The sequence below is a fragment of the Asterias rubens genome, chromosome 1 (genome assembly GCF_902459465.1).
Source record: "Asterias rubens chromosome 1, eAstRub1.3, whole genome shotgun sequence".
NCBI classification, from domain to species: domain Eukaryota; kingdom Metazoa; phylum Echinodermata; class Asteroidea; order Forcipulatida; family Asteriidae; genus Asterias; species Asterias rubens.
Genome location: NC_047062.1, coordinates 28191565 through 28213845, shown reverse-complemented (window position 1 = coordinate 28213845; position 22281 = coordinate 28191565). Strand labels below are relative to the sequence as shown.

Genomic DNA, 22281 nt, shown 5'->3' with positions numbered 1-22281 from the left:
AGGGTTAAAGCCCCTGCTCCACACAGCGTCAACAGCCAAAGCCGCAGGATCACTGCACCGATGACGAGCGGTACTCAAAGCCCCTCTGAGGAAGGTGCTTCTCCGACGAGGCCAAAAGCTACGACGCCCAAGACTGACCTACGCAAGTCTTTTAGAATTGCAACTTGGAATGTCTTAACCCTCAACGGGAATGGATATCAAACAGCACTTATCCATCAAATGAAATCCTACAACATCTCAATACTAGGTGTCACCGAAGCCAGACTCACTGACAGTGGCCTTCACCAATTTGTAGAGACCACACTCATACACTCCGATGGTACTACAAAGACCAACGGTGTAGCTCTCTTTATACGCCCGCCCTTCAGTAGGGCCATCACCAAATGGCAGGCTATATCGGACCGTCTACTCTACGCGAGACTACAACATCGCCACGGCCAGCTCTCTATCATTGTCGCCTACGCACCAACAAATGTATCTGACGACTGCGCCAAGAATCTATTCTGTGACCAACTCACCGCTGTGGCCGAGGATGTTCCCCCTCATGATGAGCTTGTTGTCCTCGGTGACATGAACGCCACTCCATGCTGCCCAAGAAACGGCTTTGAACACATCCTAGGCCCTTTCAACTCCGGTCCCATCAACGACAATTCAGTGAGACTCCTTTCCTTCTGTGCCGCACAGAACATCTCTGTAACTAGTAGCTGGTTCCGTCGTCGCAACATTCACAGAGTGACCTGGATCTCCAATGACGGTCACACATGTAAAGAACTTGACCACATTCTTGTTAAGAACCGGAGCATCGTGAAATCCTACTAATTGCAAAACTCGCAATCACCCCCTGCTTCCACTCTAAGAAGCCCAGTACACCCCTATACGACGTGGAACGAGCTACCAAGGACATAACCCTGGCATCAAGATATTCGGTGTCAATCCGAAACAGGTTCCAAGCCCTAGGCGACCTTCCTGATGATGTGGAGTCTGCTTGGTCTTGCATCAGCTCTACCATCCGCGAAACAGCCGACGAAATAATCGGGAACAAGAAACGCTTCACACGACACCCTTGGCTCACCGAGGAAACTCTGCAAGTTTTGGACGAAAAATCAAAAGCCAGACTGAACAACCAACACATAGAGCGTAGACGCCTGCAAGGAGTCTTCCGAGCCATGGCAAAGCATGACAGGGAAGTTTACTTGGAGAACCTCTCCAAGAGCATCGACAACAACTTCTCCCACCAAAACCTCAAAGCTGCATACAAAGTCATCAAAGAACTCCGCCCAAAATCTGAAAGGAGCGTGAACTCGACCATAAACAAGTCCAATGGTTCTCCCTGCTCATCTGACGAGGAATCTCTAGACAGATGGAAGGAGCATTTTGAAGCTGCCTTTAACCACCCACCAGCTCCATCTTGTCCAGACCTGGACATTCCAGTAGCTCCCCCAATAGATCTCGAGCCTAAGGATGCTCCCACCCTCGAAGAGGTGAAGTCAGCCATCAGAAAGCTAAAGAACGGTAGAGCAGCTGGTCCCGACCACATCCCCCCTGAGCTCTTGAAGTGCGCCATCGACCCGATCAGTGCTGTTCTCCACAAGCTCTTCCTTCAGGTATGGCGATCAGGAAAAGCCCCGGCAGAGTGGAAAGAGGGCATCATAGTTACACTCTACAAAGGGAAGGGCCCCCGCACTGAATGCAGCAGCTACCGGCCCATCACGCTTCTATCTGTTCCAGGGAAGGTTTTTGCTCACGTCCTCCTGGCCCGGTTGAACCCCCTGCTTGTTGAGCACAGACGACCAGAGCAATCTGGATTCACGGCTGGTCGCTCCGCCATGGATGCCATTCTCGCCCTTCGTCTGCTGTCCGAGCTGCATCACGAGTTCCAACAACCCTTATCAGTGGCCTACATTGACCTGAAGGCAGCTTTTGACTCGGTCGATAGGAAAGCACTTTGGAAAGCCCTCCAAGGCATAGGAGTTTCAGACCATCTCCTTACCCTCATCAAGGATCTCCATACCAGCACCACCGCTAGGGTGCGCCAAGAAAGGAATACCTCCGAAAGCTTCTTCACAAGATCTGGTGTAAGGCAGGGCTGCATCCTGGCACCCTCCCTTTTCTGCCGTGCGATGGAACCTTTTATTGTTCTCTTATGGACCTCTACTGCCCGTGCACTAACGGCAGAGATATTGTCCTTGGGCTGGATATCTGCTAGTCTTGAAGTCAACGGTAATTGTTAAGCGCGGTGTGTAGTTACAGCGCGGTGTAGCTGCGGGGACGATACACACACCCTCGATCCCAGACGATACACACACCCTCGATCCCAGTATGTGTGTGTGAGTCAGTCGCAATTAGTTAGAGCTGCCTCGCGCTACCTACGACTGTTGCATGTGTAACATCGCACTGGACAGTGACTGTTGCATGAAAGGCAGACAAATAGGCAGCGCCTAACGACTTGTCATCAAGTCTCGATATCTGCCCGTGCAACGGCAGAGATATCACATGTATGTATACGGGTGAATTTACAGCGGCGTCTTTTCGTAATGAATAATGCGACTGCCTTTTATTATTTGAGTGAGAAATTACCTCTTTCTCAAAAACTACGTTATACTCAGAGGGAGCCGTTTCTCACAATGTTTTATACTATCAGCAGCTCTCCATTGCTCTTACCAAGGAAGTTTGTATGCTAATAAATTGTTTTAGTATATTTAACCAATAGTGTCCAGTACCTTTAACTAGATAACCGTTTAGTTTGATATGAAAGCAAAAGCAATCACTCGTAACAGGCACCAGAAACAAACGGAATAGACTGCGGAAGTCTAGCGGCGATAAGATCACCATTGAACTTCCGGGGCAAATAAACTTTCTTGAACCCCTACAAAATATATTGGAGGAATGAATACATTTGAACATGGAGGAAAGTTTCTTCATGATTTGACATGATAAACAGTTTAAAACATAAAACGAAATAAAATCCGGAAGAAAGTTAAGAAATAGTACTCGCCCCGGTACAAAGGGCTTGAAGTGTCCAAAAGCGAATTTACGCCGACCATGTTGCACTAATAGTTGTACCGATTCGAAGTTATTAAAGGGACACACCGGCTGACCGTTTACGCAATTTGAATGCGAATCTTACGTTAGATTTTTCACCATTATTTACATTTTGTAGCGATAATTTGAAAACATGATCTTTTTAGTCAATTACTCGATAATAATTTTGTATAAAAATTTTTTTTTAAATTGGTTTGGTAAGTTACTTTTAGACGGCTGGAAGTAAAACTAGTCCGGAAGGTGACGTGATTGTTTGTACCACTTTTTGGTTAGAATAATCACGCGACCTTCGTTTTTTGTTTTAAAATGCTCAAAAATGGCCAAATTTGAAGATTTTTTTTAGGGACTGTTCTTCTTCATTCCTGAAAGACCGTTGAATTCATTTGTTAGTCCAAATAGCCCAATTCGGCCGGTGTGTCCCTTTAAGCGACAACGACGTAGTTTCGCGTGGTTTGGGTACCGTGCTACTTCAATAGCCCCATATAGGGGTTGTTCTAAAACCCTCTCGACCCCCTCGACCCCACGACCCACGGCCCCCTCGACCATCGACTTTTGTGCGACTTGTCGTGCGGAAGCGGAGAGTAAATACTCCCAATTATGTGTGGCTGATGCAGATAAATATAACCGCAGTCTCAGACTTGAAGTCAAGCCTAGTCGTGGAAGGAAGTTGCGTCGTGGATCACACACTGTGAATTCTAAATCGGGGACTTAATTCTTACTCGGCCGTAAAGCGACATTTTATGAATTCGGAATTGGGACATTCTTTGAACACGGGGCGGACGTTGGAGGGTCGTGGGTCGTGGGGGTCGAGGGGGTCGAGGGGGTCGGGGGTCGAGGGGGTTTTAGAACAACCCCCAATATAGAAGGTGAGTTTTGGAGATTCATATTTTAATAAGTGATGTTCGTTCGTAAATTCCGCAGCAAGAGTTGCCCTTGGTACTCTCGTTCATAACCTCGCTTAACGTGGATGCATGGACTCGACATTGTAGGCTAAAAACACTGTGAGGGTTTTGTGTTTTTTTATTGAGTTGCCATAAAACATACAAACCTCATGGCTTTGTTAAAATTATATACAGGCGCTGACGTGGCCGAAGAAGGAAATACAGAAAACCAACGAGCAGAGATGGCAACAAACCACCCGGTAAGTTTCATGGAGGTATGGATTGGTGAGGTTGGGGGTTGGTGTGTTTTAAAAGGGGTTGGGTGGGTTGAGGGGTTGGGTGGGGGTTGGGTAGGTTTAAGGTTAATGGGTGGATGGGGGTTGAGTGTGTTTAGGGGTATATGGTGGGTTTAAGGGGTTGGGTGGGTTAAGGGGTTGGGTGGGTTGGTGGGTTGGGTGGGTTGATGGGTTGGGTGGGTTGATGGGTTGGGTGGGTTAAGGGGTTTGGTGGGTTGATGGGTTGGGTGGGTTGATGGGTTGGGTGGGTTGATGGGTTGGGTGGGTTGATGGGTTGGGTGGGTTGATGGGTTGGGTGGGTTGATGGGTTGGGTGGGTTGATGGGTTGGGTGGGTTAAGGGGTTGGGTGGGTTGATGGGTTGGGTGGGTTGATGGGTTGGGTGGGTTGATGGGTTGGGTGGGTTGATGGGTTGGGTGGGTTGATGGGTTGGGTGGGTTGATGGGTTGGGTGGGTTGATGGGTTGGGTGGGTTGATGGGTTGGGTGGGTTAAGGGGTTGGGTGGGTTGATGGGTTGGGTGGGTTGATGGGTTGGGTGGGTTGATGGGTTGGGTGGGTTGATGGGTTGGATGGGTTGGGTGGGTTGATGGGTTGGGCGGGGTTGATGGTTTGGGTGAGTTGATGGGTTGGGTGGGTTGATGGGTTGGGTGGGTTAAGGGGTTGGGTGGGTTGATGGGTTGGGTGGGTTGATGGGTTGGCTGGGTGGTGGCTGGGTGGGTTTTTAAGGGGTATTGGGTGGTTAAGGGGGTGGGTTGGTTAAGGGGTTTGGGTGGGTTAGTGGATGGGTGTGGTGTGTGTTGAGTTGGGTAATGGATTGGGTTTGAGGAAAAGTGGACGATATTTGAATGGTTTGATGTGCGATGAACACGCAACGTATAGTTTTTAGATTGTTTGCCCGCCATTCTATCCCTTTTTGCCGTGTTCTTAACCAACAGGAGAACATCAGCGATGAAGGACGCAAAGTGTTCCTCCACAATCCGGACGATAAGGAAACTGATGGTGTGTACTTTGGGGTGAACCTCCAGCAACAAGACGGCCGGTTTGTGTTTAAGGACTTCGTTAAGGGTAGACTCGCTTACAAAACTGGCTTCCGGTGAGTTTGATTGTACACGGTTTTATAGGTTGGTGGTTATTTATAGGCATTTGACACTTACTGCATGGTTACTCAAAATAACTGTTGGCATAAAACTTTACTTGCGTAACGAGCACAAGAGAGCTATTTTTATAATAGATTGTGAGAAACGGCTCCCTCTGAAGAAATGATTTTGAGAAAGAGGTAATTATTTCTCACTCAAAATAATAAAAGATAATTGACAGTTAAACGCATTTTGAGAAACAAACCCCTTATAAGGAGTTGTTTACCCGAGGGCGGCGGAGGGCTTCACCATTAAAAGAAATCATTGAACAATTATCATTTTTGCATTCATTTTACTTTTTGACCAAAAGTGTTGATGTTTTTATACCGAAAAGGTATTTATGATGGGAATCAAAGTGTGTTGAATCGGTTTTCAACTAGTGGTTTAAACCCGCCGAGGCCTGGTTCTTCGTCTCGGTAAAATTATTAAGAACCAGGCCTCCATTGGGGTTAAACCACTAGTTGAAAACCTCTTCACCTCACTTTGATTCCCTTAGTTAATTCGTTATTGTTGTAGGACCAAACCAACAATGTATCTCCAAATCCGATGCAATTATTACATCAAACGTATTTGGAAACAGTTCTTCTTAATTGTTGTTTTACATCAGATCTGGTGATATGTTAGTCTCGGCAAATTCCATCGACATTGGCAAAGTGGACTTGATGCAGCTGCTGAAAGAGCTTCTTGACTACAAAGAGTTTAACTACATCATTGTAAGTCAACTATTCTTCACATGGCAATTTTTATTCAGGAGTTTGTAGAAAACCGCGACTGCCCAAGGAGTGTCCAGCGTGTACGTCATTTGAGATTATAAATCCCGATCATCTATAAAGGGAGGTTTAATTAACAATATAATTAATACACTCTAAAACACACAATGTGAATTTTCTTTAATATGTTGTTCTTGTTTTCTTTTTTCTTTTTCGTTTTTGGCAGGGAATTGAAAGGAAGTTAGACGACGGGACAAACACCTTCATTTGGAAGATTTTCAAAATCACCACAAAGGGTGAGAAAGAGTTTTCGAATATACCCCCCAAATTTTTTTTTTTTAAATAGTAATAGAAATCGTATGCAAAATTAATGTCACTAACATGGTAACATTAAATTCTTGATGTAATTGGGTTTCCCGGCAAGTTTCAGCTTTTGTTTAAACGTTGAATCATTCAACTCATTCGGAAACAAACGCTCCAATTAATTTGCAAGTTGTATGTTACATATTGAGTACATTCACGTTGGACTTGTTACAGCATTCAGTCGAAGGGGTGAAAACAAGCTAAGAGAAAGAACCATAACAACAACAGCAAAGAGAGAATCCACCACTCGATGTCAAAAGGTTAACAAAAAAACACTTCTAAGCCAGTCATCAAGGGCCTAGCCTATGCCACCCTCTAGTTTGTCACTGTCTCTCCGCTGAGCTCGCTAAATTAAAGCCCATTGATATAGCTACTTTGAACTTGACTATTTTGCATGATGTTTTATTCTTTTCTCAGACGGTGTTCCAGATGTTGCTGTTCTGGAGACCCTCGAAAATGATACAGATTTAATGCCAGATGCCAGCTTCACCCCCTCTACACCAACATATGATTTTATAAGGGTTACTGGTCAATCGTACAACATTTATATTGAAGATGGTCAAGCTCCCACCAAGTATCTGACAATTAATGGAAACAAGCAACTGGTTTTCCAGGATTACAACGAATCCAGTAAGTTTAGCGCCCGTGTACGTCATCATGCGTTGACGTCATCAGGCCGTCATAAACGACGGCTAACAATGGGTCCCCTAAAAATAATTAAGTTATATAAACAAAGATTGTAATGTTTGTAATATCTTCTGAAACCGTTTTCCAATCTCTGTCCGGTTTATATCATCTTATTAAATTTCTTAAGAGTCAATCATGATTCACTCAATTTTAAAATTAAACTATCCCAGCAGAACGGTGTTCGCGGGCTAGAATGATCCTAATATATATTTTTAAAAAACATTCTCTAACTGTTGTGGCGCCCTGGCCTAGCGGCGCACCTTGTGTTGTGCTACATTCCAAGCCCAACATTGGCTATGCATACCAAATTATTTACAAGCTTACGCGCTTGCTAGTGCCCAACACACAATATTTGGCTGCTATACGCTGTAACGCAGGAAAATACATTAATGTGTCTAGCGTGAAAGTTCATCTGTGTTGGTATTTAGATACAATTTGGTTTAACTCTTGATCACAACCCTGAAAATATTTTCATACCTGAAATTTTCGACCGATACTTCAGTCTTCATCAGCAGGATGACGCGGATGTTGAACCCGTGACCTTGCGGACACGTGATCCCAAGACCGCGTCATAGACTCATGGGAGCATCCAGATTTTACCGGCTGATAAATGTAGACTTGTAGTTGTTTTGGACACTCTGATGAATATCAACATAAATGTGAAACTTTAGTCAATGACAAAGCTACATATAGGAAACTAGGTACCAAAGACCCAACACATCAATACAAGAAAGAACTGGTAGCAATTCTACAAAATCTGGAAAAGAAAATGGGAATTAATGGGAGACTTTCTGGGACGATAGAGGGCAGCAGACTTACCGGGTAAATCCATTGTTCTCAGAATTATGCGCATGTTCAGAACTACGTAAACAATGGAAATTTACCCGGTATGTCTGCTGCCACCTAGTGTTGGAAAGTCTCCTATTGGATTGATTATCGACAGCTATACCTCACCACACAGACACCGCCAAAATTGTATTGTTTGCCGAAGATACACAAACAAAACATCCCATTCAGGCCTATGGTTAGCAGCATAGGAACCATCAAGTGCATTATACAACCTTGCCAAGCTCCTAGCAGGGATATTGTCACCACTAGTAGGAGACACAGCACATCACATGGTCAACTCAAAACACTTTGCAGGCATCATTAAGAACTACAGAGTGGATGAAGATGAATCGCTGAGGTCAGTATGATGTTCACCACGCAGTATATACGCTGACGACACACAGCTTTACGTCATACTCAAGCAGAGTGAGCACACTGAGTCCATGAAGCAGCTATCAGGTCAAGCCAGAACGGTCTGCAGCTAAACTCATCTAAGACTGAAGTACTCCATGTCACCTCACAGTTCCGAACAGCACAACCTTTTGCACACATATCCGTTGTCCACGACAACATCACCCCATCAAAGACGGTTAGAGATCTTGCAGTCACCCTTGACCACCAATTAACCCTACAACAACACATCAAGAAAACATGTTGCTCCTCTGCCTTTGGAAATCACAAAATCGGAAAGCTTAGACGCTACTTGGACCAAAGTACCACTGAACGACTGGTTCATGCTTTCACTACATCTCACATCGATTACTTCAACAGTCTCTACATCAACCTTACTCAATCCCACATTGCTCCCCTCCAACGTATACAGAATTCAGCAGCTTGTCTAGTTTCTCGCACAAAGAAATCAGATCACATCACTCCTGTTCTGCGCTCCTTACACTGGCTCCCTGTGTCTCAAAGGATCCAATTTAAAGTTCTCACTCTTGCCTACAAAGTTAAACATGGTCTAGCCCCTAAATATATCTCAGAATTACTTATTCCAAAAAAGCAACCTACATGTACAACTCGTGTTCTCCGATCATCATCTACCGCCCACCTGGAGTTCAACTCTGGTCCTATCCCCCGCACTCGCTGGGGAAATCGCTCCTTCTCAATCGCCACTCCCACTCTTTGGAACAATCTTCACATCCGTGCCTCAACTACACTGGACTCATTTAGAACCGCTCTAAAGACACACTTATTTAAATCCATCTAGTCTATTCAGTTGCTGCTATTTCATCCCACTTTTAATTGTAATTTTTTGTTTTCTTACACTTCCTGTTCAGCGCTTAGAGACCTTGTATTAAGCGCTATATAAATGCATGTTATTATTATTATTATGACGTCACAGCTCTGTTCACTTCCGTTCCAGTTGACAAAGCACTCCCTGTCATTCAAATTAATTTTGAACAAGATACAAGATTGAGTGAAAGAACATGCCTTTCACCTTGTCAGGTTGTCCAACTCCTCAAAGCATGCCTGTGTTGTACCAGGTTGTCCAACTCCTCAAAGCATGCCTGTGTTGTACCAGGTTGTCCAACTCCTCAAAGCATGCCTGTGTTGTACCAGATTGTCCAACTCCTCAAAGCATGCCTGTGTTGTACCAGATTGTCCAACTCCTCAAAGCATGCCTGTGTTGTATCAGGTTGTCCAACTCCTCAAAGCATGCCTGTGTTGTACCAGGTTGTCCAACTCCTCAAAGTATGCCTGTGTTGTACCAGGTTGTCCAACTCCTCAAAGCATGCCTGTGTTGTACCAGGTTGTCCAACTCCTCAAAGCATGCCTGTGTTGTACCAGGTTGTCCAACTCCTCAAAGTATGCCTGTGTTGTACCAGGTTGTCCAACTCCTCAAAGCATGCCTGTGTTTGTACCAGGTTGTCCAACTCCTCAAAGCATGCCTGTGTTGTACCGATTTTGTGTACAATGGTACGTATCTACGAACAAATACATGGTGTGGCCATGGGATTGCCAGTGTCACCCATCATATGCAAATTCTACATGGAACAGCTAGAACAGTCAGCCATTTCCACAGCCCCCCACCCACCAACCTGGTGGTATAGGTACGTAGACGACATCTTCACCAAACTGAAAAAGCAACACGCTGAGGAATTCAGCATAGAGCATCTCAATTCTCTGGATTCTGACATCAAATTCACCACCGAAACATCAAATTCACCATCGAAAGAGAGGACAACAAATCTCTTGCATTCCTAGACACACTGACCAAGATTCATGAGGATGGCAGTTAAGAAATACAAGCTACCGCAAACCTACTCACACAGACCAGTATCTACATTTTGGTTCCAACCACCCAGTACAGTTGAACATAAATTGGGTGTCATCAGAACACTTAATCATGGGGCTGATTCCATCGTCACCAACGAGATCGAGAAGGACAACGAACAGCGTCACATCCACCGATCTGTACAGAAGGGTGGTATCCTTTAAGTGGGCCTTTAAGAGGGTCACCAACCCGAAGAACACTAAAACTAAGAACATCCAACAACCTGTCAAGAAAGAATAAACCACTGGTGGTCCTCCCATACATCAAAGGGACATCAGAAGCCCTTATAAGAATCTTTGCTTCATACAATATTAAAGTCACCTGGAAATAGAATTTGTTTTTCTTCAAACATTAGAGTATATGTTACTGAACAATAAATTGAACTTTTGAGTAATTGTTTTTAACGATTGATATGTTTTAAAAAAAATAGATAAAGTTGTGTGGGGGGTGACTCCGCCTACCCCTTTTGTGACCTCAATCGAGGCAGAATTTGCCTCGATCGAACATCGAATACACGTACGTGCAAGTACATTCAAGTCTAGTCGTGAGTTTGTACGTTTCGAAAAAGGTTTTTCTTGCATTTTTCCGGCAATGTCGACCAGGTGTATTGCTGCTGGATGCAGCAAACAAACTAAGCCGTCGTGCTTCGAGAATCCGGAATACACTACACATTTTGACATGAAGAGAAAAGTTCTTTTCTAAAACATAACGCAATCTTATCTATTTCGAAGAAGGTACCTGAAAGACGTAAAACGAACCTTCAGGGCCATTTGCCTAACCTGAAAAAAATCAAGTATTGTTTCAACTTTGAGGGCATGTTTTTAGCTTGCACCAAGCGTCACTATCTTGTGTTTGCACTGCATGCGATTCATCGCGCCTCGATTGACGTCACGAACAGCGCCCTCTCGGGTCGAGCTTATTTTCAAATATGTAAATAACATGGAAACTAATTTTTTTTTAAACCTTAGTTAATTGTTTATTCATATTCCACTCATCGAAACACATATTTTAGTGACAAAAGCTTTATTTTGACAAAATACCACTTCCAGGTGACTTTAAAACGTGTTTCCAACCCACAACTACCTTAAGACAACTCCTCGTATCACCTAAGGACAAAACAGCCAAGAAGTGGTCTACGGAAGTGGTCTACCAAATTCCTTGTCAAGGACAGACCAAACAGGGCCAACGTACGGAAACCTACATCGGAGAATTAGAAACCGGGAGATCGCTCAAGAAGCACTGCCGCCCAGTTCGTCCTCTTCGGAGGTTTCCCAACACATATCCATAGGGTCACCTGGCCATCATGTAGACATTTCCAAAGTAACTATTTTAGACAGAGACGCAAGATACTTCCAAATGGGAGTTAAGGAGGCAACCTATACATCAGAGCCTACAAACCCTCCCTGAACCGAGACGGGGGCCGATACAAGCTACCAGGAGTCTATGACGCGGTCTTGGGATCACGTGTCCGCAAGGTCATAGGTTCAACATCCGCGTCAACCTGCTGATGAAGACCGAAGTGTCGGTCGAAAATTTCAGGTATCAAAATATTTTCAGTGTTGTGACCAAATTGTACATTAATGTGTACGTGTGGTGCATATGACGTCACACGCCCCAAAGCGCCCTCAATAAGGTCAAACAGCGTCCTCATTGTAACCCCTGAATGTGCGACTTGGAAGTATCCAAATCAATGATCTCTAATATATAAAACAGCCATTAAAGGATGATCTCAAATATATAGATATAACAGTTTTCTAATAGCTGGAGTCCATAGGAAACATACAAAAAATACAATGAGTCTCTTACCTCACGTTAAAACATGGTAACAATGGGTTTTTCTCTAGAACACTCCAAGCCAAATTTCTGAAAAACGCGGGGTCAAACAAACCCGCGCGACAAAGGAATCGTAACGTCAGTGGCGGCTATTCGATGTAGAAAATAGCGCCCTCAGTTTGCCAAAGCTGGAGAACTGTGTTCAAACCAAAGAGTTATATATAAGAACTAGAGGGCGCACTGGCCTATATACGCGCTCCGGCATGCGCGCAGGCGGCCATTTTCTCAGTTGACAAAAGTGTCATCTCACAGCGTGTGTTTGTGCGGCCATTTTGTAAGTTGAACAAACAGCATCGCGTGAGCGTTCGATAAAAACAAAAATCAAACGTGTATTTCATATTCAATGCGCGTGCAGAATGACGCGCTTGTCATATTGCGGTCCTGTGCACGAAGCATCACTCGTGCACCTAGTTCTTACCCAATTAGGAGAAAATCGTAACTGGCGTCAAGGGGTCATTATAATAGATAAGCTGTTTTTTACTCTTGGCTGAAAAAGCCGCGCGGCCGAGTGCATTTTTGACTCGAGCTATTTATTACTAAATGCAAATTTTGAGAGTAAAATGGTTATTAACGTTTGTATCTACGATGTCTATTTGGCCATAAAAAGGTAACAGTTGAAATATTGAGATCATCCTTTATTGGCTGTTTAAAATGTGTTTTCTGCCTACTGGGCACAGTTTCATCCGTAAAGTTTCGCAGTCAGTTCACACGTACCGCTAGTGAACAAAACAACACCGCATCGAGTATGCAAATGATCGATTGTATACGTTGCGTGCAGCGGTCGAAAGTGCAAGTCGATACAACTCCACCTCGGACCACTCAAAGCACTGATCAAAAAAGGCTAACGTCACAGCATGTTTCCATTTAAATCATTGGGCAGGGGACCAGTCTAGGTAGGGGCCAACTAGCCTGAATAGTTGATGTCACACATCGAGGCTCTTGAATAACGCCACAGAGAGTGGCCGCTAGCGTAGGTCAATCCCCGTCCATCTTCACCTTTCACCTACATTCATTTCACGCAGTCGACTCCTACGTGGCAACAATACATACAAGTACGTGTACTGTACATAGGGTGCGTTCGTTTAGCTTCCCTGGGTCTACCCCGCGGTGCTCACCCGGGTGAGCCCCTGACAAGAGCTAACCGAACGATCACACTCGCCCTCTCGTGGTGACGGCCTGACCTCAGGTCACCCCAAGTGACCCACTCCACAAGCAGGGCACTGTGGGCTGACCCAGGTGAGCCCCGTCAAAGCTATTCGAACATACCGGGGCAGACCGGGGTCGACCCAGGGAAGCTAAACGTACACCCATTGACAGGGGCCCTGTCTAGGGGTGAGTAGACTGGGCCCCTGTCTTTCCGCAAGGATAAAGACAGGTCCATGTCGCTAGATCCAATGATTCCATTGGATACAATGATATGATTAAACGTGCAGTGACATAATGCCCAAATAGTCACTGCGGTCAAGTCCGCAATAGAATTTGACTGTGTATATCTGGATGCGTTCGTTTAGCTTCCCTGGGTCTACCCCGCGGTGCTCACTCGGGTGAGCCCATGACAAGAGCTAAACGAATGACCACTCACCGCTCTCTTTAGTGACGTCTTTTGCCTGGGGTCAGCCCCAAAGTGACCAACTCCACAAGCAGGGCACTTGGGGCTGACCTGGGTGAGCCCCTGAAATGACGTCAAAAGCTATTTGAACGCACTGGGGCAGACCGGGGATGACCCAGGGAAGCTAAACGAACGCACCCCCTATGTGAAATGAATGAAATCGAAGGTTAAACCACACGCAGTTTTTGATGCCGGTCTCTGGCGTTGTTCTCGAGCCTTGAAGAATGACGTCAGACGTTCAGGCTATTGGGGTACGCGAAATGATCTGCCTTCCTTGCCTCGGTGCAAGAGGGCACTGTTTAAGAGTGTGGCGTCATGTGCAGAGAGACTATTGAATATCCTTCCTTTCAACTATAATGGAACAGTCCAGAGTTCACCTCGTTATTATTATGCTGTTTGTCTATCATTTCAAATAACCCAACTCAGACAATCGTCGGTTTTCACTAATTTTGTATAATCTCCTATTCATTAAAGAGCTGCGAATTTTTTGCTTTCTGATTGTCCCCCAGGCAAGTTTTTTCGTTACAGCTACACGGATCCAGCAGTCGATCCGAAAAAAGGAGCTGTTATGGCATTATCTTTATATGATTCTTGGCAACAAGGTGTGGTAAGTGGTACTACAACACGCATGCGTACTACAAGACGCTAGGTGGCAGCATATAGCCTACTTGCCTCTAGTGTTTCTGACAGTGGCTGTTGAATTTGCACCATGCAGTAAGCAATCGTTTAAAGGCAGTGGACACTATTGGTAATTACTAAAAATAATTAGCATAAAACCTTACTTGGTAACGAGTAATGGAGAGAGGTTGATAGTATAAAACATTGTGAGAAACGGCTCCCTCTGAACTGACGTAGTTTTCGAGAAAGGAGTAATTTTCCACGAATTTGATTTCAAGACCTCAGAATTAAAAAATTTAGGTCTCGAAATCAATCATCTGAAAGCACACAATTCGTGTGACAAGGGTGTTTCTTCTTTCATTTTTCTCTCGCAATTTCGACGACCAATTGATCTCAAATTTTCACAGGTTTGTTATTTGATGCATATGTTGAGATAAACCAAGTGAGAATACTGGTCTTTGGCAACTATACCAATATTGTCCAGTGTGCTATGTTGTCTCATAAATCTAATTATAAGGTGCTGCTTGTTGAAAATCAAATAGTGATAAAGTTCTGTACAATAACTCTTTATTATTGCCGTACACTGACTGCCAGCTCACCTTGATGGTGGCATCGCAGCCCTTCACCTGGCTGGGGACCTAGCTATTAACTGGCAACGGACTTCAGAACGAGATCAGTTTAGCCTACGACATTGTCATAAAGCTCTAATCAAAGAGCCAAAGATCTGCATGGCTTTTGAAATTAACGCATTTTTAAAAACTTATTCTTTACAGTCGTCTTCTCCAGCCACATCTAAAAACTTGAAAGATACGAAAGTGCTAGTGAGTCTACAATACCTTGCCCATTATCAATAAAAGCCAGAACGTTAAGTCTAGAGGGACATTCAGAATGATAGTTATGGATATTATTATGTTGCTGCTTGTTTGACCAACACTAATAGTAAATTGTACCTGTCAATGGCAGTGTCATGCAATTACACTACACCGAATCTTAGCACTGCAAACCGCTTTGGTTCCTTCGGGCAAATACTGTTAGTTTTTACACGGAGATAGAAATGTTTTTATAACCAGAAATTCCGTTTGAGATTTTCATTGTGAAGTCTTACCTTTTAGGCAATGACTCAAAATGTCAATAGCACCCTCTTTTAAATCAACCTCGTTCAGTTCATGTTATTTCCCATTGGGGGACAACAATCTCAGCGTGACAGACCATTGAGGTAGACTTCCCCCCCCCCCCAAAAAAAAAAAGGTGACAGTCAAAGAATCTGAAGATTGTCAAAACAAAATCAATTGTCTTCACTGTTCCTTACAGCAATTTCCACAGTATATGACGGGAAACAACATCCCACCAGATGCTCACTTTTGGTACACACTGATTGTTAAAGGAGCATTTACAATGCAAAGCATGATTGCACCAGGTAGGTATCTATTTAATTGTATTTTGGTTTGAGTTATTGAAATTGTTCACTTTGTTGATATTGTGTACATAACATACCTACCTCGGCCCAATCTTTGACTTCCTGGGGGCCCCAGTTCCATCAGGCCCATGCAGGGCACTATGTGGATTGGGTTTTAGTGTGTGGGTTTGTATATGGCCACCCTCCTATAAGACAATTTTCAATAGGGACAATAAGTCCTCACTCGTCGGTTCTTTGTTTTCATGGGTACTCACTAGTCATTATTGTGTACAAAACCAATAGGGAAAGTACAATAGAATGGGTCCTCTAAATAACGTACGGTCAAACACGACTGTAACAAAAGGGATCCGGGAAAAAGTCACACCGGGGACAGTCCTCGGTAGATTTTGTGTACAAAACTGATGGGGACGTCTGAAAAATAAACTATGTCTAAACAATGGGAGAACAAAGAGAAGTCCTCGGTCTGCACCATAAACAAATGGGTTGATGTGTGTGCAGGCAAACACAGAGCTGCGGGAACTTTTACAATGAAAGAATGTCACCCAAAACATTCTTGTGTATAAAATGGCTGTGTTCCTAGAATATAATACGATTGTGAGGTGATTCGATATGTCTGAAAGGAAATGTGTTCTCGGATGATAAGAAATGTTTCCTCCTGTTTAATATAAACTTTTGACAACAAAAGTAGATCATTAAACGAATTAATTGATCTTTAACGAAATTGGAATTGTTGTTGTTGTAGGAAAATATCTTGGAATTGGGTCTGGCGACAAGGCGATACTGACAACGACTGCAACGACGCTCCTAATTTCTCAGGATGAAGGAGTTGCCAAGCCAAAACCCGTTGAGTAGGCAAAACAACAAACATCCGTTTCAGACATGCGCACAAGAGTCACGCCGAACCGGGTTATACGATAAGGAGTAAATGGACGCTCTAGCAGTCGAAAAATTTACTCTTGCAGTCGTTGGGAACGACTCTTGAGGGCCTTGGTTCCATACATCGATATTGTCATGAGCCGAACAGTGTGTTATGATAAGTTCGCCTGTCTGAACCCAACATTTTATTTGGGTCAACCTCGAGTCGGTTCTAATCTCCTGGTTCGGAGCGACTCTGGCGCGCATGTCTGAAACGGGCCTAAGATTCTTTAAACAATACACAAAAAATGTTGCCATGGGTCTATATTCCCCGGCATGACAGTTTTTTTTTATAGCATGTGTATCCCGACTTGATGTATTAATTGCAAAATAAGTCTTGTTAAACTTTGACAATGTGCGTCAATATTTTTGCTCGTAAGTTAATTTTTTTAGTTTCAAACTAGTTTAATTAGGAGCATATTCATTACTTCACTAAAATGTGTCATTCTGATGGTTTCATTTTTAAAATAGTAATGGGTTAACATTATTTTTTAAATATTCATGATGAAAAGTGCTGTGTGTATACCCGCTACCATACATTGGCAACCGTATCGCCCGCTAGCTTTGTGTAAGTAGTATAGGAAAATGGCGAATTTTCTTCTCTCTTCTTTTTTTTACTTTTTTACATTTTTTTATAAGAAATGTTTAGATGATACAAAGTTTTTTTAAAGTCAGAATTATTTGCTGTGTAGTTGAAGGCACTAAGACCAGTCTTCTCACTTGGTGTATCTTTGCATAAAATACCAAACCTGTGAAAATTTGAGCTCAATTGGCCGATGAAGTTGCAAAAGATTAATTTGAAGAAGAAATACCCTTGTCGCACGAAGTTGTGTGCTTTCAGGTGCTTGATTTCGAGTTCTCAAATTCAATTCAAATATTTAAGTGAGAAATTAGTTCTTTCTAAAATAAATTACGTTTTATACTATCAACAGGCATCCATTGCTCGTTATCAAGTAGGTTTGTATGCTAGCAACTATTTTGAGCATTTAACAATAGTGTCCAGTGCCTTTAATTAAAAGGAATTAATTTGTCAAAGAAGAGACTTTGGTGTTGCATATTATTTCCAGATCATTAATTATTTGAGCTGTGAAAGCTAACCACCAAGTTGTATGGGTTTACGTTGTTAGAAATAAACGTTATCTTATATAGTATTGTTAAACTCTTATGTTATATTTTAAACCACATTGTTATAGCATTTAAAAACAGCTACTTGAGAGAAACTGGAATTCTAATTAAACTTAATATCATCAAAGTTTGTTATCATTGTAACGTTTAATTTTGTGTATTTGCACACTGCTGAATTATCGATCAAAAGAATTAAGCCCGAAAGAAACAATATAAACACTTCTAGTTGTTCCCACGGTTCTTTAAAGAACCAACACTATTAAAACGAGATAATGTTCACATTGTTGTACCGCGAACCTCTCTTGGTGTTACTTCCGCCATGCAAAGTTTCAAATCCTATTGGAAACACTTCTACCCGATTGAAGGCGTACGTCCAAATGGCAATACTGTGACGTCATTAGGAGGTTGCTTTCATCCATGTTGCAACAAAGCATTACAAAACGGAGCTCCCACATAAAAATATGACGTATGCCGTAACATGGCTTTTCGCGAAACTTTTTGGAAAAGCACCGGAGAAGAGTTTTCAAAACTGTTGCTTTTTACATTTAATCAAAATTTGTTCAATCTCACGTGAACTCAATTTCCTTATTGGTAAAAAAAACATGTTTTACTGAACTTCAGCAAAGATTATTTTGCAATTTGATGTTTACTGTAGCCACTTAATTCGCTGTTGTATTTTTGTAAGTTTAACTTTTAACTTTGTATATTGAATTTGACCTTTGGCCATCTGTTTAAATTTGAATGTATAATAAATTATCAGAAACAACAAATCCTTGTTGCCGTATTTGTACAAGAGGTAGTTTTACGAAAAGGTGTTTAGAATCGACAGAATAAAGTAATGAAGAACCTGGAAAGATCTTTGCATTACTAATTAGTAACCTATTCCTCAAAGCTAAATGCAAATACAGCTATCCTCACTTTGCTGTATGTAACTTAGTGTGAGTTTCAGAAACGTCCCCGGCTGTTACTAAAACTCAAAAATCAAAACTTGCATCATAGAAAGCTAATTCATCAGGAGAAGACAAATTCTATCACCAATTTCATCATTCGCAAAGAAATTGACCTTTTCGCAATCACCGAATCATGGTTATCTTGAGATGATCGCGACAGTTGTCCACATGCTGAATGTGAAGAGACCATTGCCTCATTTGAATGTCTACCATCAACCTCGTTAACACGGGAAAGGAGGTGGACTGTGTCTCTTTCTCATCAAGGGATTAATATTAAGCAGACGTCATTTGAATACATGGCTTTAACCACGTTTAACAGCCCACGATTATGTCCGGTGTCACAGTGAATTCTGTGAAAATGTGTGTAAAATAGCGAAATGTCCCCACTGAAGTTCCGTCGTCGGTGGACGCTCAATGCATAGACCGTATCGCAAATACCCACTGCGCAAGCGCCAACTTTTTTTACAATGCATGCTGGTCTAGTTGGTTACCAGCCGCTGCATGAACTCTTGACTCTTGACATGATGAGCGGTGACCGTCCGGAAGCAAAACAAACTTCACATGGAAGCTGAAACCCGAAATAGAAATATCCTTGAACATTGGAACGTTAAGCAGTTGCAGGATTTTCTCAAAGAAAGAGGACTTCAAATAACACAAAAGGGCAGACTTCGTACAAAAGCAGAACTAATACAATTATCTCTCGAAGCCATAAAATGGGGAGAGGAATCAAGGTAAACTTTCAAACATTTATGATTTATTATAATGACAGTGTGACCAAGACAGTTTAGTTTAATAGTTTTATTAACAGTGTTAATAACACGTACCTGCTGTGCCTACTGCCCTGGAGGAAGCAACTTTTCGTTCTGGTTTTACTAGTAGTAGTACATCCACAGCCATCATTCATGATTCACGGTTTGTTAAACAGACAAATTTAATATCAAATAATTTAACAAATTAAATAAATTCTTAATGATAGGCTATAGTGTATCGTACTGACTAAATACCACCATACCAGTAGGACAAAGCACAGGTCAAAAGGCCCAGCCCTAGGACAGGTGATCATCTTACCAATCTGTCGGGAGGAGGAAGATTTACATGTATATAATCGCAACTAGGAGGAGCTGTGCATATTGGAATAACATTGAAGTTCAAATTTTGGTATACTTTTATGAATAAAATAAAAGGCACAAATAAGCCATCCTTGTCAATAGTATTAAAGTAGCATTTCTGGGCTGTTTATACATATGAGAAGTCGCTCATCTGATGGCACATGATTTATTATTTGCAGAGACAGTGATGATGCAGAGAAATTGATCGTTCAGAAAGAGAGGGAAAGTCGTCTAGTACTAGAGAATGGGCTTGTCTCACTTCCCGATCCTCAAGCTTTAAATTCTAACTGGGAAGCATCAGCTGTCAACTTCCCCCCTACAACTACAACAGAAGTGGATGAATACATTACTTTGTGTAAGTATTGTTTGCAAGACACAATAGTTGTATCACATCAAGTGATGCCTGTATTTTATTTTCTCAGTTTGTGTTCATCATACATCATTTTTAGATCTGCATAGAAAATTTGACTTGACTGGGCCACATGTATGCTCTGGAGTACAGATTTTGACACAATGTACAGCAAGACACGCTTTATTTAGAGCAACTTTTTCATTTACAGGCGCAGAGAAACACCAAATCACCACAGGTGGAGAAAAGGCCAAAATAGAAGGACAGAGTGTGTGGCGGGCAAAGCATGTACGTGAGGTTCGATTCCATGCCATTAGTGACAATATTCGGTACTGTTTTGTTGACGGCCGAGTTGTGCCACAGAAGGCCATAACCAGTGCACCGTATTACACTTGGGTAGCATTGCACAAGGACACTGGATCGGTTGTATCTTTACTATGCTCATGCAGGGCAGGTCTTCGAGGGTTCTGCAAGCACACGGTTGCCCTCCTTTGTTACGTTGCACATGAAGTTCAGACGGGAGCAAACAAAGCATGTACATCAAAACCTCAGCAGTGGCATAAGCCCCCTAAGGGAGGCGAGAAGATTCATGAGCCTGATTTTGTGAAGAATTTTAAAATAGTTGGAGTAACCGGTGAGCTAGATCTAGAGAGTGCCGCAGTTGATCACAGCCCACGTAATAGAAATGCATTTGATCCAAGAGCTGTTGATGACAGGCATGCACGTAGCATTGGTGAGTTCGATCTACAACGTCTAGCTACAGTGACAGGCGGAAAATGCGCTGCATTGTTATATGCTCCAAGGAAGCATGTTCTATATGATGAAGTTTTTGATTCTGTCCAAGCAGAAGAGGAGGTGGAAACTACAACGCACGCACCAACTGTTCTTGAAGCCAGGGATAAAACTCTTGAATGTCTTAAGTTAGGAGACTGTGACACTGTACAATGCTTTCATGGTAACTTGCAAGCACCGCCTTGTGCGTTTGAAGCAGTGGCCGAAGAAACAGTGAAACAGAGTAACTCACCAAAATGGTGGAATTACAGGAGTGGCAGAATAACTGCATCCATAGCGCACGATTGTGCCTCGAAAGTTAAGGAATCAGAGGTTAAAGGGCGTTATAATTCTGTGTTGAGTAGAATCATGGGGTATGGGGGAAAGGTCACATCAAAATCACTAGCATGGGGGAAACAAAGAGAGAAAGTAGCCAGAAAAGTCTATGTAAAGAATGAAAAAAAGAATCATAAAGCGTTTCAGATTTCTGACACCGGGGTCAACATTCATCCCGATATTCCTTACTTGGCTGGTTCTCCAGATGGTCTCATAAAGTGCAAGTGCCACGGCATGGGAGTCCTTGAAGTGAAGAACCCCTATACCCACCGTCTCAAGACCATAGCTGACTATGCTATGCAAAGTGGTTCTTGTCTTGTGAATGATGATCATGGGATACGTCTAAAAAGAAACCATCCATACTATACTCAAGTCCAGGTACAGATGTTTGTAACCAAAACAACTTATGCCGACTTTGTTGTGAAGACAGCTCTAATTAACAACAGTATTCACATTGAGAGGGTCAATTTTGATGAAGTTTTTATCAGGGAACTCCTGAAGAAATTGAAAATCTTCTTTGAGTTTGTGGTGATTGAGGAAGTACTAACTGAAAAGCTAAGAGAGTCAAAACTGGGTGTTGCTCAACCAGAGTTGTAAAATGTAAAATTAGGGGCGATCATCAAACTGGAAGCAAAATGTTTTGTTTTTTTGCCTTAAAAGTATAAAACAAAATTCCTTGAGTGAGTTCATGGAGTTACATGCATACCACTTAATTTATTTAATAAATCATAGTAAGTGCACAAGCAAAACTGTTTTTATATAGTACAATAAATATTTACCAAAAAGATTATAAATTATTCAGTCGAATACATGCAAGAGCTGTATGATTGAGAATTGTCTGAGTTCAACTACTTTTTCATGATGAGTCAAATTTAGCCCAAATCTGTGCATGTTTGTTGACTGACCATTTTGAATGACCATGACACCAAGTAAAAACCTGGTACTGTCAGTTTTAGCAATCCTATATTTTACCTATGAACAAAGTAATATATTTATAAGAAGTGTATGTTGATTGAGTTTCAGTTTAAAG

At 42.6% G+C, this 22281-nt stretch overlaps 1 protein-coding gene across 1 annotated transcript; it reads left to right on the top strand.

Moving 5' to 3' along the window:
- Positions 1-3883: 3883 nt before the first annotated feature.
- Positions 3884-17389, top strand: LOC117295764. The gene is made up of 10 exons (XM_033778507.1): positions 3884-3908; positions 4119-4183; positions 5153-5310; positions 5961-6066; positions 6290-6359; positions 6844-7056; positions 14171-14268; positions 15053-15100; positions 15591-15696; positions 16439-17389. The coding sequence occupies exons 2-10, from the start codon at positions 4166-4168 to the stop codon at positions 16546-16548; spliced, it is 927 nt and encodes a 308-aa protein (XP_033634398.1). The 5' UTR covers positions 3884-3908; positions 4119-4165; the 3' UTR covers positions 16549-17389.
- The last annotated feature ends 4892 nt before the right edge of the window (positions 17390-22281 follow it).